At 38.7% G+C, this 21,026-nt stretch overlaps 1 protein-coding gene across 1 annotated transcript in view; it reads left to right on the forward strand.

Annotated features, from left to right (window-relative positions):
* The first annotated feature begins 2,960 nt into the window (after positions 1-2,960).
* TSPAN5 (tetraspanin 5) overlaps positions 2,961-21,026 on the forward strand; it is a 114,968-nt gene continuing 96,902 nt past the window's right edge. Inside the window, exon 1 of the mRNA XM_075201465.1 lies at positions 2,961-3,560. Coding sequence (XP_075057566.1) covers positions 3,480-3,560 — 81 coding nt within the window. The 5' untranslated portion in view covers positions 2,961-3,479. The remainder of the gene's footprint in view (positions 3,561-21,026) is intronic.

Genomic DNA, 21,026 nt, shown 5'->3' on the forward strand with positions numbered 1-21,026 from the left:
TTGTGAATGGTTGAGGGGGGCCTATTTTTGGGGTGTCATCTGGAGACAAGGTTGTCCCTTGAGACCCCACTTCTATGTATTTGCTATTGATCCTTTTATCAGGAGGATTGAGAACGGTACAGTGAGGAGAGTGCAGTTGGCTGTGGATGTTCACTTGAAGGTAGTGGCCAATGCTGATGATGTCACGATCGTCTTGTCAGACATGGCTGAGGAGCGTGGCATTGAAAATCTAATCTGCAAATATTCTGAGGCTTTGGGCTTCAAGATAAACCAGGAAAAGAGTGAAGTTCTCTGGTTAGGGGAGGAAGAATGGCAGTTTGAATCTGTTCCCTCAGGCCAGTCGAGAGGTTAAAATTTTAGACATTTGATTTGGTTCGGGTGATTATGTCCAGCAAAATTGGTAATTGAGACTGGCAGATGCTGTCTCTAAGGTGGAGAACTGGAAGATGTGGAAGCTGCCCTAAAGAGAACGGATTGATTTGATCAAAACTTCCTTGATCCCAGTTTTTTTGTACGGCAGTTACATATATCCTTGTTCTTTTAGTTGTTATGTGGGAACAAGGTTAAATGGTTATTTAATACCTTCTGGTGATGGATCAATCTAAGGCGTTTGATCGTGTCAATCATGAATATCTGTGGGCACTTCTATGGAGGTATGGTCTGTCAGTGACAGTGGTTGTTTGGCTATGTATCATTTATAGGCAGGCCGAGAGCTGCCCTCTTGTGAATAGTTGAGGGGGGCCTATTTTTGGGGTGTCATCTGGAGACAAGGTTGTCCCTTGAGACCCCACTTCTATGTATTTGCTATTGATCCTTTTATCAGGAGGATTGAGAACGGTACAGTGAGGAGAGTGCAGTTGGCTGTGGATGTTCACTTGAAGGTAGTGGCCAATGCTGATGATGTCACGATCATCTTGTCAGACATGGCTGAGGAGCGTGGCATTGAAAATCTAATCTGCAAATATTCTGAGGCTTTTGGGCTTCAAGATAAACCAGGAAAAGAGTGAAGTTCTCTGGTTAGGGGAGGAAGAATGGCAGTTTGAATCTGTTCCCTCAGGCCAGTCGAGAGGTTAAAATTTTAGACATTTGATTTGGTTCGGGTGATTATGTCCAGCAAAATTGGGAATTGAGACTGGCAGATGCTGTCTCTAAGGTGGAGAACTGGAAGACGTGGAAGCTGCCCTAAAGAGAACGGATTGATTTGATCAAAACTTCCTTGATCCCAGTTTTTTTGTACGGCAGTTACATATATCCTTGTTCTTTTAGTTGTTATGTGGGAACAAGCTGAACTTCATCAAGAGGAATGTGACATACAGGATGTAGGCGCCCTAGGAATGTTAAACCCTCGTGCTTTTCTTTAATACTGCCTTCTTGAAACATACCTCCTGGCCTATGTGGTTCAGGGTTTGAAAGTGACAAGGAAATGGCAGATTGAGGTGAGTGAGGCAAAAACTCCTCTAGGAGGGTGTTGGAGAGGGGGATTTTGCATTCTCACTTTGATGTGCCCCTGTTACTAAAGGATTGCCCAAGTGATATGTGCTCGAAGGGTCTGTCTTTGGTGAATTCCAAGCGTATTGCTCCAAAGTTTAGAGATCTTACTTGGCTTGCGTTTCATGTGAGGTTCTACGTTAAGGGGAACTTGAAGCATAGGGGTGTTGATGATCGTGGTTATCCACAAGAAGAATGTCATGGGGAGCTGGAGACAATGGACCACTTCTTGCTTCAGTGTCCTTTTAATATTGAGGTTTACAAGAGAGTGCCCTTAGACCTTAGGCCTTCTGTGTCTTTTGGGACTTAATTACCCCGAGTGGGTGTATGGAGCGCTCAAAAGTTGTGGAGATTTTGATTTAAGAACTCGTTTCTTAGTTAGTGCAGTTGTTATATTTTACACGTGGAGTGCACAGTGTTTAGTGTCTATTAGGGGCAAAATTCTTCACTGTAGTGAGGTGGTGGAAAGTATTCTGCATGAGGTTTGGAAAATAAGTGAAATTGAGATGGGCTGGATGGATGGCGAAGGTTGAAACCTCCCTAATGTCAGCTAGGATCCGGCAGTCTCCGGATTCTTGGCTATCTATCCTGTTCTTTCACTATTAGATTTTGTGAAAATCCTCTTTTTTTTTTTTTTTTAGTAAGGTTTGCATACATTTAAATTGGATGTTAGGATAATGTGAAGTTTCGTTCCTATTGGTCTTTCTTTACCTAAATACACTGATGATGTCAACTCTTGTAAAACTACAGATACTTATTCAAAATGATCAAAATGCTGTCTGTGCCCACTTTGCCACATGATTTCATGCCCAAAACAGTGCTGGGACAGGAAAACCATAAGTGTTTTTTATGTAACAAACCACTCTTTGTTGATTCCCACTATCAAATGTGTGGCCCAATAGCATTTAACCCTTGCCGAACTGCAGCTACTTAATTAAAATAATGAAAATGCTATCTGTGCCCACTTTGCCACTTGATTTCATGCCCAAAACACTGTTGGGCCAGGCAAAAGACTAGTAGTTTGCATGTAACTGACCACCCTGTATTGATTCCCACTATCAAATTGGTGGCCCAATGGCATTTAACCCTTTCAAAACTACAGTTACTTATTCAAAATGATAAAGTATGGTCACTTTGCCCACTTTGCCCCCTGATTTCATGCCCAAAACCTTGTTGGGTCAGGCTAAATACTATTGCCTTTTGTATAAGGAACACCATTTAGTGTTAATCTGATGTGAAATCAGTGCTCCAACTTAATTTAATCTTTTAAAAATAAGCTTTTCTGAATAAGACACTGGAGCGTGAATAAGATGCTGGCCGAATAAGAAGCTACCTTCAGCCTCATCACTGCAATGTTGAAGCATTGTAATGTATCCCATGACGAAGGATGGAGGAGGAACAGGCAGGAGAGGAGCTGAGTGAGGGGAGGAGTGTGTACTATAACGAGATTAAAGGAGTGTCTGCTGTAGAAAGCCGGGTATTCTGTCTGGTGTTGTCAGTCTGGAACTGCACGGAATAAACTATCATTGGATGTCTCTGATAAACTGACACATACTCTGCACGGCTGATACTTGTGGCAGCTATCTCAAACACAGCCACACACTCAGCATCACAATCTCTGTGACAATACACGCATAGTATGTCAATCTGAAATAGACAAACGGATGCTTTTATTTATGTATTCAGTTTGTATCTCAGTGCACATATTTCTGGCCGGATCGTCGATGCAAGAAACTCCTTCCATGCTGCACAGTCTGTAATTGAAGACATACATTACATATTGGCTGCACCCAGTGTTCAGGAAGGAGTGTAACAGTGTGCACAGAGCAAGGCAGCATATTGCTTTGCAATTGAAGAGACAACACAGACAGTGATTTGCTGTCCCTGGGCTATAGGCCTGGCACCACTGCTTCCACCTGGCTCCTTCCCGGGCTCTGAGTCCTGATCTCCCCCGCACACAGCTCGGGGATTTACCTCCATGCACCGGCACCATGTCTGGGAAGCATTACAAGGGTCCCGAGGTCAGCTGCTGCATCAAGTATTTTATATTCGCTTTCAATGTCATCTTCTGGGTAAGTGGCTTTATTACTGTGTTATGTTACACACTGCCTGACTTGCTGTAATTATGAATTACATTTCTTATTTCTGGATCTGTGATTAGGCTGTTTATACGTCCAGGTTCCCGACACTCATTATAAGATGGTTTTGAAAATAAAACAAGGCATGGTAGATTATGATATGTATGGTCCCTGCTGTCATTTACATGTACAATAATAGTATAAAACAAAATGTGGACCAGAACTGTGATCTTGATAATAAATATGCAATATTTTAAACTATGTGTGTGTGTGTATATATATATATATATATATATATATATATATATATATATATATATATATTACACACATCACGTATAGTATTGGAAATAAGACTTTGTCATTAGAATGAGCCATCCTTTGCATTTTTATTTACAAGTCTGTTTACTGGCAGGGAGAGAGTACTGTACATTTGGAAATGACAGATACTGTACACACACACTGTGGCTGTGACCTCCTCAGTCACCTGGGGTTGCAGGATCAGGAACCTTTATCGTATTGAACGTGTTGCTGTTTGTGGTACTGGCAAATTATGCTTTAGCTTTTTGATTTCTATCAACTTTTTGCTACAGCCCAGGACAACATTACAGACTCTTCCAGGAAACTGGGACAATTCCTGGGGACTGACAATGTTATCATTTATTTATGAACCATTGAATATGAATTGTGCGGAGATTGAGCATAGTAATTGCAAGATATATTTTAACCTCTGTAAACCATAGTGCACTATAAATTTAAATAGAAAGTTATAGGTATGTCTACTCTTTTTATGCGTAAATCTATTTTTCTATACTTTAACTTGTAAATTGTATTTGTATGCAGTAATTGTATGTGTGTTATGTTTCTGCTGTCTTCATTTCAGAAACTGAATGTGCCTTATTTATGTAGAACTTACTGTAATTCTTGTGTTGTATGCAACTGGTACGTCAGTTTGTTGAAATTTATGGAAGATATTTATTTTTAATAATACTTCAGATACAGCTCTTTTGCTTTTGTTAAAAAAAATGTTTATTTTGTTTTGTTTTATAAACAGTAGAGATGTGCACAGACCCCCATGTTTTGCATGTGGTTTTGGTTCTAAAATGTCTTTCTGTTTTTGTTTTGTTACTGGTTTAGCCCAAAAATCCTGAAAGGTTTTGGATCAGAATTTAATTAAAAATTGGTAAAATGATGTGATTTTGAGCTGTTTTTTGCTCCTATATTACTAATTATAGCATTAACATTCATTTACAATCATTTTCTAATGATCTCTTCACAACTGTCCAAATTTTCACTAATTGTGGCCAAAGTCCGCAGCGAGCTGGCTAGTTAAAATTAGTGACAGAGTAGCGGCAAAAATATAGCAGTTTACTTAAAGATATTATCACAGTTTCTGCTTTAATTTTCTTTTAATTCATTTCCATATCTCACATTATAAGTCAATATTTTGGTGCTACATTTGGACCTTTGTCAAGACAACCACATAGAACAACAGAAAAGACAGATATTAAAAACAACCTAAACATGTAGTTACCTTGTATTATCTATGAGGCACAATATACATTCCACCCTGAAATGCAGAGCTGGGACTGCCAAACAGGAGGTGCCAAAGCTTGTAGTAAACAACAGGTTTTCACTATAACCAAACACAGCGATTTCTAGGTAAGTCACTGACACACCTGCTTAGCAGATGTGTATTCCCCATGAATACCTGAGACATGTAACAAGGCAGTGCAGTAACGCATTTCCATGCTCTCTCTAGCGGTATGTGTTCCAGTGTGGGACGCATTAACCAAGAAATATGTGTTCCAGTGTGGGACGCATTAACCAGAAGTGCAATGACGCACTTCCTGTATAGCAAGCGTTTTTGGTTCCATAATTTACCTGGAAATAACATTTTTGCCACGTTTTCAGGTCCAATTTTGGTGTGAAGAACAGAGTCGTGTTGTGTATCTACTTGGAAACCCAATTCTTGGGTCTGTCGAATTTCTGCAAATCCGAACCGCTCATCTCTAATAAACGGCTCTAGCCAGTTTGATAAATTGGCGTAGGGTTGAGTGATTATGGATCAGACGCTAAGACAACATTTTGAACTTTGCAATCGGTTCACAACTGGCTTTGTTTTGAGCACAGCTGTGTCAGCTGGAACTGCAAAGGTTTTCATGAAATGGATCACATATAACTGGTTTTATTTGTGGGTTGGAAAAGTTTTATGAATGCAAGGAAGCTAGTCCTATAATTGTACATATTCCATATTTACACAGACTATTAAGATACACTATTTCCGAATAAGTGACTTTATTAATGATTGTGTCTATGGAAACAGTTTACATGTCATTCAGCATATCCGACTTTGAATATCTTGCAGCATTTTTTTCATATGGTTTTTAAGATTTTTTTTGGTTATTTTCCATTTCACCCACTACTAAAGATGACACCATGAAGGTCCAGGGTCATGATCACTTTAGCGCAGTGCTGGATAAAACCCAGGTACCACTGGTGGCAAACATTATGCTAGTCAATGGATGCACATCTTCCTTGATGCCTTAAAGAAAATATCCTGCTGGTTTCTAGATTTGCCTGATTGGCACCTGAATTATACACAATTGTGTCCACACATGCATTATTCAGTACCCCATGTTCCTTTGTAAGACAATGGGGTTGAAAATCTACATCAGATAACTTAAAGAATCGGTTTTCTCACAAGAAAGAGTGGAATGGAGACAAATATTTAAATTTTTGCTTTTTTATTGGTACAATTTATGTTCTGTTTGGGTTTCTTCTATTTTATAAAAAAATAATCTTTTATGATTTTATGAGTTTTCAGGAAACAAAGAAGCATTAACTCTTCTTATTAAAACAAAGAGCCTCCTGTCTTCTTGATTTCATAGAAGGGTGTTTAGTAACATCATTTAGCCATATTTCATTAATAAGAAGGGTACCTGTGAACCACTGTTTTGGTGATTCTAGAATACAATTGTACATTTCGCTCTCTCCAATGAACAACATTAACTTTTCAATGCAAGGTGGGACCCGTACAATTGTGCTAATAAGGGCCCGGAGACAGGGTTATTGGATAAATTTTACATTTCAATGCAATTTTATAAAGGAGTAGTTGCATAAGGATTCACTTTGGAGATGATACCCATGTGACACAATGTTTGATCAGTCCTTATGCTTCCCTTTTGCTGTAATGCAGTAAAAGAAGTTTAACACTTTATTTACTTAATTTTGCTACATTCAATGTAAGCAGTTCAGTTAGGGAAGTAGATAGCAGCTGGACCAGCCATAGCAGACATCCAGTCAGCTGCCACTAACTAACTTGCTCTGCACTGCTGCCTTGCAGTCAATGTTCTTTAGGTTATTAGCCATGGATAATAAAAAGAGAAGTGTTAGCAGGTCATATTGGAGGAAATGAAACTTGATAGGGCGAGAACAAATGTATGTTTTCAGTGGGAGAAAACAATAATTCCATTGGAAAACAGGGACATGTAAAAGTCAATTAGCCAAGTCTGTATTTTAATGTATAGAATATTCAGGATATTCCCTTGTTGTCGTTTGCATAAGGAAGACTGTTACATTTGTGTGCAAGCTGTGGCAAAGTATCAAATACACTAGTTATTTCTGAGCTTAATAATGTGCGTCTTAATGAGCATAATAAAGTACAGTTTTGTAATAACTGGAATGTTTACATATAACTACCGTATATACTCTAGTATAAGCCAATCCGAATATAAGCCAAGGACCACAGAAACCTGGGAAAACTTATTGGGGGGTATTCAATTGTTAGCGTTAACGCTAACAAACAAGCGCTCAAAAAATCTTACCGTTAATACGGTAATTACTCGCGGAATTTCAGCTCGCCGCCTGAAATTCCGCGAGTAAACTACTGTATTAACGGTTTTCGCGCGCAATATTACCGTATAAACGGTAATATTTTTTGAGCGCTCGTTTTTCATCGTTAACAATTGAATACGCCCCATTGACTCAAGTATAAGCCGAGGGGGGGCTTTTTCAGCGTAAAAAATATGCTGGAAAAACTCGGCTTATACATGAGTATATACGGTAAATATGTCTATTTTGCTCTCTTTTATACCTCCTGTGCTTCTCAAATTGAATTGGCAGACAGTGACTGCCACATGTAGATCTGTGTTGCAAAAATACAGATTTTGGATTTGTGGCTTTACATACAGGGACGATTACTTTGTTACATTGGCATTTGTTATATGTAAACAATGTTTTTGCAATGTTTGTAACTGTTGTGTTTTAGCTTGATGATGTCTGTACAGGTGCACACAAGGTTTAATAGTTTTAATGTTTTTAAGTTAAATACTTGAACAGTAGTATGAAGTGTTTCAGTAAGCTTGTGAAATCTGTCCTAAATCAAAACTACAGCTATGGTTATTTATTAACAATGTGCAAATGTTTAAAAGCCCAACTAATCAGATATTTGAATTCATAGTTTGTCTCGCATTATCAAAGTCAATTGTTGATTGGTTGCTATAGATTACTGCATTTTTTTTGTACTTTAGTAGTATTAAAGTGGAACTAAAATAATAAAAAATGAAGCCACTTATTTCAATAACTCCAATGTGAGAGGTACTGACAAGTGTTAAAGCAGGGTTGTCCAACCCGCGGGCCGCATGCGGCCCAGCACACCTGTAAGAGTGGCCCAGAAGGAGTTTTGGTTGTGGCAAGGGGGCAGCGCTGTTAATGAAAAAGAAAAGAAAATACTTACCTTGCGGTAATGTCAGCTGGTACTCCGGCTCCCTCCCTTGTCTCCTCCTCCGTGCGGTGCTCACAGTGAATGTCGGGTGTGATATCATCACGCCCAACATCCATTGCGGAGCGCAGCACAGAGGAGACACCTGCGCGAGAAGAACAATCAGCAGCACAGAATTGGAGAAGAGAAGAGGACAGGAGAACAAGCCGATTAAAAGGTAAGTATAGGGGGATTTGAAAAAAAGTGATATATATATATCACTTTTTTTTTATATATATATATATATATATATATATATATATATATATATATATATATATGTGTGTGTGTTAACTATGTCTTCAATGGTTTTTTGGATGATCAGCTATCGTTATTGTTAGTGTATCTTATGTGTGGCCCAAACCAACTCGTCATCTTCCAATGTGGCCCAGGGAAGCTAAAAGGTTGGACACCCCTGTGTTAAAGTGACAAGTGGGTGTTTTGTACGATCTTAAATCAGTCACTCCTGAATAGAAGCTGTAGGGAAGTCTCTGTAAATGGGTGGGTAAAATGTTCAATGTTACATGCAAGGGTAGTAAAAAAATACACAAACAAAACATACAAGAGAAAGAGATTTCACAGAAATCTGACAGCTGTTTTGTAACTTCTGATTTATTTTTTTTATTTAAGCAGCTGTCCTAGCATCCAGAGAAAGGTCAGACCCTTTTCTACAACATTATCAAAATTATTGTTAGATCAGGGTTCCCTCCACTTTAAGGAGAAAGATGCAATAAAACCTCAAAGAAATTTAATGTGGAAATAGCAGTTTGAGTGGATATTATTAGGATTACCTATGTTTCCTGTTGGAGTTTGCAAAATCTATAAAACAGAAAAAAAGGAAATATTCAGCATAGTTTCTCTGTTCCTGACTGTATGCAGTTTGTCGCATCGTATGTCGTTTCCATAGGAACACTGCACGACATCTGTCCAAGAAGTGCGAAATTCCTTTGTACAAAATTGGTTTTAGAACTAGAAGTGGGGTTTCTGCCACAAAGTCAGGTAGACATCCCCTCCTCACAATTATAATTCATATGGCAAATTGAAAATCACAGACTATTCTAAATTGCATATTCCTTACGTTCAAGGCCATTTTAAAGTCTCTAGTGATGATGATGATGACAGTGTTCACTAATCTTTTAAATAAGCTAAATTCTCATTGCATTTTTTTTTTTTACCCTAAGAGAACATGTAGGGTAAAATTCCTAACAATATATTTTAAGGTTTTTGATTGGAGCAGTCTATAGATTTTCTACTTCACGTGTCAGGTAGTTGTACAGTTGTTGGTTCTGCAGATGTAGAGCTGACTTATTTGTTTTTCTAAGAAATTTGCAACTTTCAAAATGAAAATATCTTCACCAATAATATTAGAACATGTTTTACAGTGAGAGTGTATAAGGGATATATTTTACAACTAACACAAAAAATAACGTAAAGTGGATATCTCTTTGAGGACTCTTCTCACTTGCCCCCATCCTTCTTTTCTCTTCCTTTAAAATATATATATATAACTGGCATCAATATTCTCCTTTGAGACTGGTAAATGCTGTTACATAAAACATGCCATCTGTGCTTTGCGCCTGTATGTTATCTATACACCTTATGCGTCAGTTGCGTATTATCTATATTACCGTCAGGATGCCACTAAACCGTTTATTTAAAAAAAAAAAAAAACAGTCTTGGCTACACCGGGGAACAGTGTCCAGTGCTTGCTCCTGCTCCACTGTAAGGTTAAATAATTGTGTTGTCATTCTGTATCTGCCAGCTTTACTATGAGGTGGAGGCTGACATGTGTAAATATTGTGAGTGCTCAGATCCTAGATTAAACTTTTAAAATGGTGCTTGGTTATTTAATAGTTAGCAACGGAAAGCACTTTCAATAAAAGTCATCAGCTTTAAAACGTATCAAGTACCTGCACTTAAGCAGATTTATAGGTACTTGCAGATCAGTATGACCTTTACAGTAATAAATATGTTTTCTGCATTTTACACATAGGAGAATACTGCATGTTCATCTTGGCTGCAGACTTTATGGCTCCTTGGGCGGTAGCAGCTCAGGAAAGTCCAACTCCACATGTGGCAGCAACGGTTTGATAGAAGTTGTGGTTTTCTGAAGTTTATTTACTGTATAGTTTTAAGTGCTTAAAAAAACATTTTGATCAAAGATTCTATAATTATAGCTTAACATGCAGCCAAGCCATGCTTGACTATTTCTTGTAGTTTCCTCAATCTTATAAAATGTAGTCTTTGGCTCATAAGGTCAGAACAGCCACATAAAATGTATCTTGAATAATTAGTGGTTATGTAGCACTTTATTATTTCAATACGATGTGTACTCTTGATATACTGTTAGGAAAAAACCAATTGAAGCCATACATTTCTGTATGTTTTTCATTATTAAAAATATTCTTTTACTGTACATAATGTTTTCCTAACAATTCTGATTTCATTTAATGGTAATGAGTATTTTTACCCTTTCACAACATCACAACTTTAATGGACCTACATATACATATACTGCAATCCAAAAAATAGGTTTATAGTTACGTGACGGAAATCCACCTTTGATGGACCATCACAGTCTAAGCCAGTGATAGGCAACAAGACACATCATGTATCGGCCCTCTAATATTAAAAGCGCATTACCCTTTAGTCTCAGTAATAAGTTAAAACAGTAAATTTAATCAAAGAGACACCTATCCATAATATATTAGCAGACATTTTAAACAAGTTTTACAAGCTATAACATACAAATCTGACAATAAAGCCGGTAGGAGCTGGGGTAGCAGGTGAAGGCTCAGAGGGCTGCCTGTGGCCCATCACTTGTCTTAACCAATCTATTTATTAATAGCATAAGATCGACTTTTATGGGTGACTTATTTCTATGATGTCTTTGCTGGGCACATATACCAAATTAAAGTTCTTGGTCTGTAGGTTTGCAGAAAATTATTGGCGTTGTAATCAGTTGCATTGTTTCGGAGTTATTTTGCAAAATGTCCGCCCACCATTTACAACTATGCATTACTATTGTCCTCTGGAAAGTGTGACAGTTGGCAATGCAACTGTGCACCTGCTGGTTACTCTGGAAACTGTGACAGTTAGGGAACTCTCCCTGTGCACCTGCTGGGTGACCTGGAACATGTGACCTGCTGGGTGGCTGGAAACTGTGACCGTGATTTGCAGCCACAGATATCAGCGCGTCTTGCGGGGACCTCAATCACGGACTGCTGTGTTATTTCATTATTCACTTATCCTCGATTTGTTTACAACAAACATGCCAAGAGGCCGCCCTTGACGTAGTAGATCCCTTACAGGTTGCCCAGAGCGCGCAGTTCAAAGAAATGTGAGGTTTTATGCTTGCAAAACAGATCCTTTGAGTCCGCTTTTGGTGGTTAGCACTTCTGCCTCACTGCACTCGGGTTAGGAGTTCAATTCCCGACCATGGACTTATCTGTGTGGAGTTTGTATGTTCTCCCTGTGTTTGCGTGGGTTTCCTCCCACACCAAAAAACATACTAGTAGGTTAATTGGCTGCTATCAAATTGACCCTAGTCTGTGTGTCTCTCTCTCTCTCTCTCTCTCTCTCTCTCTCTCTCTCTCTCTCTCTCTCTCTCTCTCTCTCTCTCTCTCTCTCTCTCTCTCTCTCTCTCTCCTCCCCCTCCCCCCCCCCCCCCCCTGTACAGCGCTGCGGAATTAGTGGCGCTATATAAATTGATGATGTCACTACCAGAGTCAGTAAATTTACCACCCGTCTTTACGCAATAACTCAAATTAGTACCCATCATAGTTTTCTTCGCCTCTTCTGCCATTGCACAGATTGGTTTTGACATTGAGTAGGCCTGTTAATTCTTTATTTAAAAACCCCAAGATTAATTTTGTTCTACATGGTTCTTCGCCTTTAAGATGGGAACAGATTTTGAATCTTAATAATAATGTGTCAATTAAAATCGTAGCTGTCATTACTATTTGTGTAAAATTGTTAGCAAAAAATGATTTGTCGATTTGTCAACCTGGTCACTACTGAGTTTCACTGATCCACTCAGCTGCTTTAAGTTCTAAATAGTAGTTAAAGTGTCTGTTAAAACACACTTAGTCAAGGGCTTAGTGCCCTGGGAGAAGTGCAGCTAGCTGCTGGCAAGGGCCCAAGAAAGCTGCAAGGAGGTATAGGTGCCAGGCAACCAGGCTAATAATTATAATATGAGGACAAATGCTTGAATCGCTGGTTTTCTTGTAGTTAGCAAGACTAGTATATGTATTTTAGTTATAATTTTGCATTAAAGTTTAGACACAATTCTTTTCTGTCACCAACAATATGCTACCCTGATTCATATAAAACAATTTATTTTGTATGTTGTGCATGCTACAATACAGAAAGGGAAGTTGCTTATTCAATTTATACGTTCACAACAGGTGCTTGAAAGGGTGGGGATATCCAGAAAGGAACAAACACAGGGAAAAATCCCTCCGCACAATGCTGTGAGCCAGTAATAGAGCTGTTATTCTACTTGTACATAAAATGCAATAGGCTCAGTTACACACATTTGCAAATATATAAGCCACCTGTCCCCTCAAGGCGCTTCTGCTAATAGGGTGGTCTTAGCGCTGAACAATGTTGAGTCATTCATACATATCTTTTTAAACGGAGAGCTAACTTACCAAGGGAACCTCCAAATGACAATAGAGGACCAGCACTCCCCATCAGCTACTCTGATAATAAACATGCCTCTCAAACAACACCAGCACGGTGGCTTAGTGGTTAGCACTTCTGCCTTACAGCACTGGGGTCATGAGTTCAATTCCCAACCATGGCCTTATCTGTGAGGAGTTTGCATGTTCTCCCTTGTCTGTGTGGGTTTCCTCCGGGTGCTCCAGTTTCCTCCCACACTCCAAAAACATACTGGTAGGTTAACTGGCTGCTAACAAATTGACCCTAGTCTGTGTATGTGTATGTTAGGGAATTTAGACTGTAAGCTCCAATGGGGCGGGGACTGATGTACAGCGCTGCGGAATTAGTGGCGCTATATAAATGGTGATGATGAAATGGAAGTTGCTCAATGCTCATAGTAACAAGGTTTATAAACCAAATATATAGACAAGGAGGGAAATGGCTATTAATTGGAAAATTATCTGATTTTAACAGCATGTGTATCAAAAAAAAATTAACTTTCATTTTAACAATATGATATGACATTTTAGAAAGATTTAAATCCACAAATGAAAACACTTTGAGAACTCGTTATGGTGGCATATATTCATACATGTGAATGTGGTAAATGTTAAATATTGTACATAGTGGCTGAGTACAACTGTCATGATTGGTGGCCAGGGCTTAGCTGTAAATATTTTCAGAAGGGAAATTGTAAGACGTAAGAAATGCTAGATGCAGTTTGCACAACAATTTATAGAATTTTTTTTTTGCTTTGATGTTACTCAAGCCATTAAAGGTCAGTAACAGAATTACCAAACTGCAGGTCACAATGGTTACATACAAATATAGTTTTGTGATCTCAATCGCCAATTTGTGTGCAAATGCATATCTTTTTACAATGAAGCACATAAATTTGAGGTGCAAAATTTTGCTATTTGCAGCGATGTGGACTAGACACATGTACCCACATGCAAATCAGATTTTGTTTTGTGGATTGATGGGGGAGGGAAGGTGTTTTACTGGTGGACACCTTTACAGGGAAACCAAGTCTTACCTTCAGTGGGGACCTGTTTTGTCTCTTCCACGGACACTTGATGATCTACTTGAGTTTTGTATTTTTAGAATAGCTAGTGTTATGAAATTCAGTGACAGGTCATCATCATCATTATTTATTTATATAGCGCCACTAATTCCTGAGCGCTGTACAGAGAACTCGCTCACATCAGTCCCCGCCCCATTGGAGCTTACAGTCTAAATTCCCTAACATACATACATACACACATCAATTTGATAGCAGCCAATTAACCTACCAGTATGTTTTTGGAATGTGGGAGGAAACCGGAGCACCCGGAGGAAACCCATGCAAACACGGGGAGAACATACAAACTCCTCACAGATAAGGACATGGTCTCATGACTCCAGTGCCGTAAGGCAGAAGTGCTAACCACTTAGCCACCGTGCTGCCCACGGTGATAGAATAACTTGGATGGGCTGATTTAAAGCTTTAAAATGTGTCTATGCAATTACAATAATTAGCATTTGAAAAATATATTTAAGAAAACATTTTTAAAATATTTTGAAAGTATCCCTTTGGCAAAAGACTTATAGGCTAGTAGATTTCACCCATCTCAACATAATAGCATAACCTTTTGTTTTTCACATTTTGTTTCACTTATGTGTGAAATACAATAGTTATTTGATAATTCGTTTTGTTAAAAAGTTTATTTTCAAGCAACTAGAAAGTATTGGCAAATTCTTAACAGGGATCTCCATGCGATTTGTCTGAATCACAAGTTTTTTTTATTACTTGGTTGAATAATATATATAAAATTTTTAACTAATATACTTTAAATAAGTCCACCATATTATTTTTCAAACCTCTGCAGTGGGTTTACATGTTAATAGGGAGGTGATTTTGTAACTGAGCAGACAGAGTTTGAGTGACAGCTTTTTAAACTTGCTGTGGAGAAATGCACAGTGTGTCTAGCTGGCAGGGCCAGTGATGAAACGGCAACACAGTCTCCCCTTTTTCACCTGTATGAGATCCCATGCCGACACTGTCTTAAGGATGTGAGAATACTTCAGCTGTCTGTAGCAAACTGAAGATGTAGTGGAATGTCAGGTTACTAGTGATTAATGTATTTTACCTTTGAAGTGCTTACCTGTAAATTTCAAATTTGGTGTTTAGTGGTCTTAAAGACGGAAAAAGAAATGGGGTATTATAACTTGCACATTGTTAAAATGTAGTAAATATGCAAAGACATTTTAGTGCTGCTTACATATTTTTATATCTTTATCCAGTACCTAAATTCCTATTGTTTGCTTTTTGCTGAGAGAAGTAAGTGAACTACACCGTGATGCAATAACAATATGTGCCAATTATGACATTAATAGTTTTCAAATATTTTTTAAAGTACCTCTACGCTGATTATAATATGACAGTTGTGTTAGCATTAACAGTAGACCGTATGTTTTCTATTGAGAATTCTAAATGTCAACATCTGACTACACAGCTGGGTTTGCCTATTATGTTACAAATTAGCATTGTATTGCAGGGAAAAAAGTAATCGTAGCTGAACTTTAAAATAAAATAAAAAAAAAAGCTGCCCAGTATGTGTGCGTCAGTCGCAGCCTCCGCACTGTCATTGGATATGAGAGTCGGTTGCCTGTGATCTTTCGATCGTCGCGTCCTGTTGCCCAGCAATGAGACGCTTTCTCTACTTCCGGACGCTGCACGCACATTTGCAGTTACTTTCGCGTCCCGTTGCTAGGCAATGGGATGTCGTGTGCTTTCCGGTCGGCGGTCATCGTCTCTGATCGCTGCCAAATCCACCCGCCTATCAGTGACCACATAGGGGAATAAATAGGAGTCTCTGGCACCATTAGAGTAGACAGAGTATTGGTCTCACCCAGCTCCAGCACCTTGTTAGTATCCTGACCCTGTTCCAGTTTTGACCCGGCTATTTCCTCTGACCTTCATTTTGGATTACACTTTGTACCTTGCTGCTAGTTCTGGTTCCTGATTCCTAGCCTGTTCCTGTCTATTCCTTGGATTCTCCTTTTGTACCTCGCTTCCTGGCTGGTTCTGACCTGGATTGATTGACTACGCTCTGTCCACTCTGTTACTACGCTGGTGGCTGTCTCTAAAAACCGCGACCTGTGCACCCTCTTGCAGCGAAGCCCAAACTCCCTTGCTGGGGTCCCTGGTAAATACCGGGGGTGCGTTAGACTCCGCGCCTCCTTGCTCAGCTGCGCTAATACCAGCTAATAACTTCCACACAGGTTGTGACAGTGTGTGCTAATTGTACCAGTATAAAATCACAGCGGTAGTGCCTTTGTTCCTGTAGTGTATACTTTCAAATTGCTCTTCTGACTGCTATGCTTACTCCAGGACTGGCTTCCCCAATGCCTCACTTGGGTTATGGATGTTGCCGGCCCAAGAAAGAACATCTTGCATGATGATTGTGCTACATCATCATCATCATCATGTATGTATTTATATAGCACCACTAATTCCGCAGTGCTGTACAGACAACTCATTCAATTCAGTCCCTGCCCCATTGGAGCTTTCAATCTAAATCCCCCAACATCCACATACACAGACCGAGAGAGACTAAGGGCAATTTTGATAGCAGCCAATTAACCTACCAGTATGTGTTTGGAGTGGTGGAGAAAACGGGAGCACCCGGAGGAAACCCACGCAAACATGGGGAGAACATACAAACTCCACATCAAACTCCCGAAGATCAGGGTTACAATGGGACCTACTTGGTTGTCTCTTTTTCCTGCTAAATACACCGTGCACATGGTATTATTATTGAAAAGGTTCACTTTAAAAAGAAATATAGCCATATTCTGGTTTCTAACTGCACTGGAAAGATAATGCACTACTATTCAGTCTTTTTGGCAATGCAGACTGGGGTTGAGTGTATCAGTATTAATCAACCTGATTTACATTTTATAGATTATTTATGGCCTGATGTATAAGGTAATTTGTCCAGGCCTTTATCTTTCCTTTAAAGAATCCATACTTTGGAATATAAATAAATGGAGAATTGGAGAATTGTATCTGTTAGGAGTAAATAGAAAAATGGAGTAAATGACAGAAAAGGTTTGTGTTGGGGAAGGATGGGTAGAAACTACTGGGTGGTAACATGTCTTAGACCTTGTAAAAAATGAAAAACAGATAGGTTTGGTATGAATAAAGCTTTTGCATGTAATTTCGTGAACGCCAAAGAAAACACAGAAATTATCTGTCAACTATATACATAATTTTATTTTATTGTAGTTTTTATTCATTATTTTGGCAGAGGAACGTCTAATAGTGGATGGTACACACATCATAAAGCTGTGTTTTCTGTTCACAGCAGATGTATTTTGTGTAGAAAACATGCAATTATTTATGAATTAGGAGCTGAACATAGCAGGTATTGATTCCATTTAACATGAACATAAATTATATAGAAATACAAATCTCACTGGCACTGACAAGGTCCAGTAATGTACTTGACGTTCTGTACAGTGTAGTGAAATTATATAACTATCTGTAGTGATGCATAACATTAGACGCCAATTAGTCTGTTATGTTCCAGTATGTATTGGATAGTTTTGGCATGCTTTAAAAGGGTGGGGTTCCACAAGTTTATATTATCAATATTATTATAATGTAGTAAAATAAACTGTTCAATTTTTTATATTTTCTTTAAAAGGGATTGAAATCTTAAATACTTTAAAGAGTTTTCTGCTATAAATTAAGTTTTAAACCCTTATTCTAATTTCTCCAGCTATTATTTCAATGGGAGTCTCTCATCTGGCATCCTATCAATTTACTCACTTCTGCTGGATCCTTGTGCTTGCAATCACCTAGGGCTTTTTATTACCTAGGATTATTTTAGGTTGGTGATCTTTACGTGGAATTGAAAGCTGTAAAAAATCTTCCAATAGCGCTAGAAGCCTCTGTGAAAGGGTGATACTAATTATATGATTTCATGGAGGACTTTTTTGTCCAAGTTGACACCTCTATTATAGGGTGTGATGCATTTCTTTGCCAAATAGTGAGTGGGAAGAGCGCATAGTAATATGCCTCATTTGGGAACTGCAGAGTGTGCAATTGGGACTATTAAGCACTTGGCCTTGAAATTCCAGTAACACCAAAAAATGTTTCAGAAGTGGAAGTATAAGTGTTCTAATAGAATTCTTCCATGTGTCACAGGGCTGTTGCATTCACTTAGTTGGCCACAGTGATAATGACAGTTTAATTTAGTAGCAAATAGTGAATGCAATTAATTTGTTAATCAGTTTTTCATGCATGCTGAAGATGCCACATTTAGTACTAGAACTCTGCTTTTTTTTCTTTGTTTTATGCCATGTGACAGAAATCAACTTGTCAAATATTAACAGTTGAGTTAGAGCTGTACTGGATCTTAAAATTACTTGGACAGGTCCTAATTGGGCCACCTTCTCACAACCCTCTGTCGCAGGGCACCATGGCCCTGGTTTTCAGTCTGGGTGGTGAGAATAACTACAGAGCCCCGGGTTCAATGGCTGCATGCAGCAGCTCCAGGGTGGGGAAGGCGCATATTTGTAATAAGTGGTATAGCAGCTTTAAAGTTACTGTGGTTACTAAAATGCCATGCACCGTATAGCTGACTCTCCAGTGTGACCCATTTTGATTGGTACAAAATGCTCAGCTTCCCATCTTCACACTTGTTTTCTTAAAACACTAACCAGCGCTGAATTAAGAAATTAGCATACAGTTAAAAACACCCTTCTTCTCAATTATGTTAGCCCAGGTGGCATCGGTTGGAAAATAGGCTGAGAGTTAGAGGAACAGAGCATTTTGTACCAGGTTGAAAGGGTCATGTTGGAAGGTTGAGATATAGTAAACATTTATTCTTCAGTATGAGTGTATGGTTGTCTTTATACTACTTGTAATACAAAAAAATTAAAAGCATACGGTTATTGAAATGATAATAAATATACAATATGAGAAGCATTAGATAAAATACAATGTTGTCCATACATACAATAAAACACATTCATGTGTATGTGAAAGTGCACACTTATACATACACATTCAAACAAAGACTTTATTGTAGGTCTGTCAAATGTGTGTATACATCCATAGTCAAATAACTGTTATGATCCGTTATGTGTTCACATATTCCTGTTTGTCCTAATGTGTCAATAGATTTTTAACAAATAGAGCTATAAACGCTCTCCCAAGTGTATGTGAACTGTTTTTGGGAATTGCTGACCTTCTAGCTGATTATGTATGAGTCACGTTATTGTTATTGGCAGTACAAAACTATCACTTTCCTCTTGTAAACACTGCTGGGAAGCTGTAAGGCATTACACATGTCTTGTGTGGTGCTTGCAAGAATGTAACATTTGAACACGCCTGTATATTAGGTTGATTAAAAACAGACAACCTATTTGCAGCAGAATTATTTTTTAAACCCTTAAATCAATAAAGATTTTTTTCTTAAATTTCTTGCTATAATATAGACAGATGGGTAAATAAAAAAAACCAATCAAATGGTTCATCAAGTTGACATAATACATTAGCAACAAATAAACTGGTCGATGATTAAATAAATGTTTAAGCTCCTTTAGCTTAGAAATAATGATAGTTTGACAGTTACATATAGAAATGTCACTTTTATATGTATAAAATATATTATGGGATGTAACGAAACGAGTTTGATGACGCCTTAACCTGCCTGTCCCTCGCTTCTCACAAAATGTGGATCAGGACATGTACTTTTTATAGCCTTTGCTTTTGTTCCCCAGCTCACTAGAGTACAACTGCAGTGTCTAATTACATGTGGATAAGGGGACATTGTAGCTCAATGTAAATATGTATATTATTTATTGTATATTGTTGAATTTGCAATGAAGCTGTTATTCATTGTCTTTAAAGTGAAGCCAGGTGGGTTATGGGTAGGGATCAGGTGGTGTCCAGGATACAGGTGAGGGGGCTGTAGCTACATTCATTCTGCCCCTCCTTTCTCTACAGGAAACAGGTCCCTGTGACATCACAAAGCAGTGTAAGGGTTTAATTTCAGGAGGAGTTAACTGTTTTCTGATATTTGGAGGTGGGAAAGGCCAGTTAATACCCATTGTCCTCCACAGGACTGCCTGAGACATTCTGTCTAGGAAACCGCAGGGGAGCCACTGTGGAATAACAGCTCATCTCCACTCCCCCTCCAACCCCCAGCTCCAGGTGGCGGGTTTTTGAGTTGCCATTCTCTACCAGTGAAAAACATTGGCAGATCCTTGGGTCATCAAGTCTGGACAGCCAGGTTACTGTAACTCCTTAAGCTAGTGGGGTAAGGGACAGATGATGTGGTAAACCTGCCTGGTATTTGTTTACTGTTTGTATATAATCTAGTGATTTGTTTTTATTACAATAAATATATTGTTTTACTTTCTAACCTGATTTGCCTGAGTGACTATACGAACCTTAGAAGGTACTGGGGCAGGCTTCCCTGGCATAGTCAGGCACCCATCGGTAGCCAACCGGCATGATATGGGTATAATTGAGCCAGAAATCCTGGTATCTTCACATGGGGGAAAGAGAAAAAGAAAGTGTGGGTGGGGGATCACTGGATATAACATGGATGGACACGGTAAAGTGGTGTTGGTAAGAAGGAAGATTGGGGAGGGTCAGCAGAGAGGAGGTCAGAGATGAATATATTTATGAGGCTCCATGGAGAGTAGAATTGTTATATTGGTACCAAAGTCTCCAAGCTTATGAAATGCAGATACTCTATCATTAATAAACTGAATAGATATTTCTTTGAGGAAACACACCATATACAATTTTACAAGGTGTTCCTACTCGGAGGGACCTGCTGTATTGTACAATCTACAAGTAGTTCCATTTCTGTTATTTGGTGAACTAGGGCAATGACCATAGTCCAGAACTGAGTCTTTAAGGGACAATCCTACCAAATGTGCATTTGTGACCCAGTGTCCTCACATTTTCTCTAGCAGAGGTCATAGACCTGGGGAAACATTTTGTTGCTTACCTGGTACAAGGTAATGTCTAG

The sequence above is a fragment of the Mixophyes fleayi genome, chromosome 1 (genome assembly GCF_038048845.1).
Source record: "Mixophyes fleayi isolate aMixFle1 chromosome 1, aMixFle1.hap1, whole genome shotgun sequence".
Classification (NCBI taxonomy): Eukaryota; Metazoa; Chordata; class Amphibia; order Anura; family Limnodynastidae; genus Mixophyes; species Mixophyes fleayi.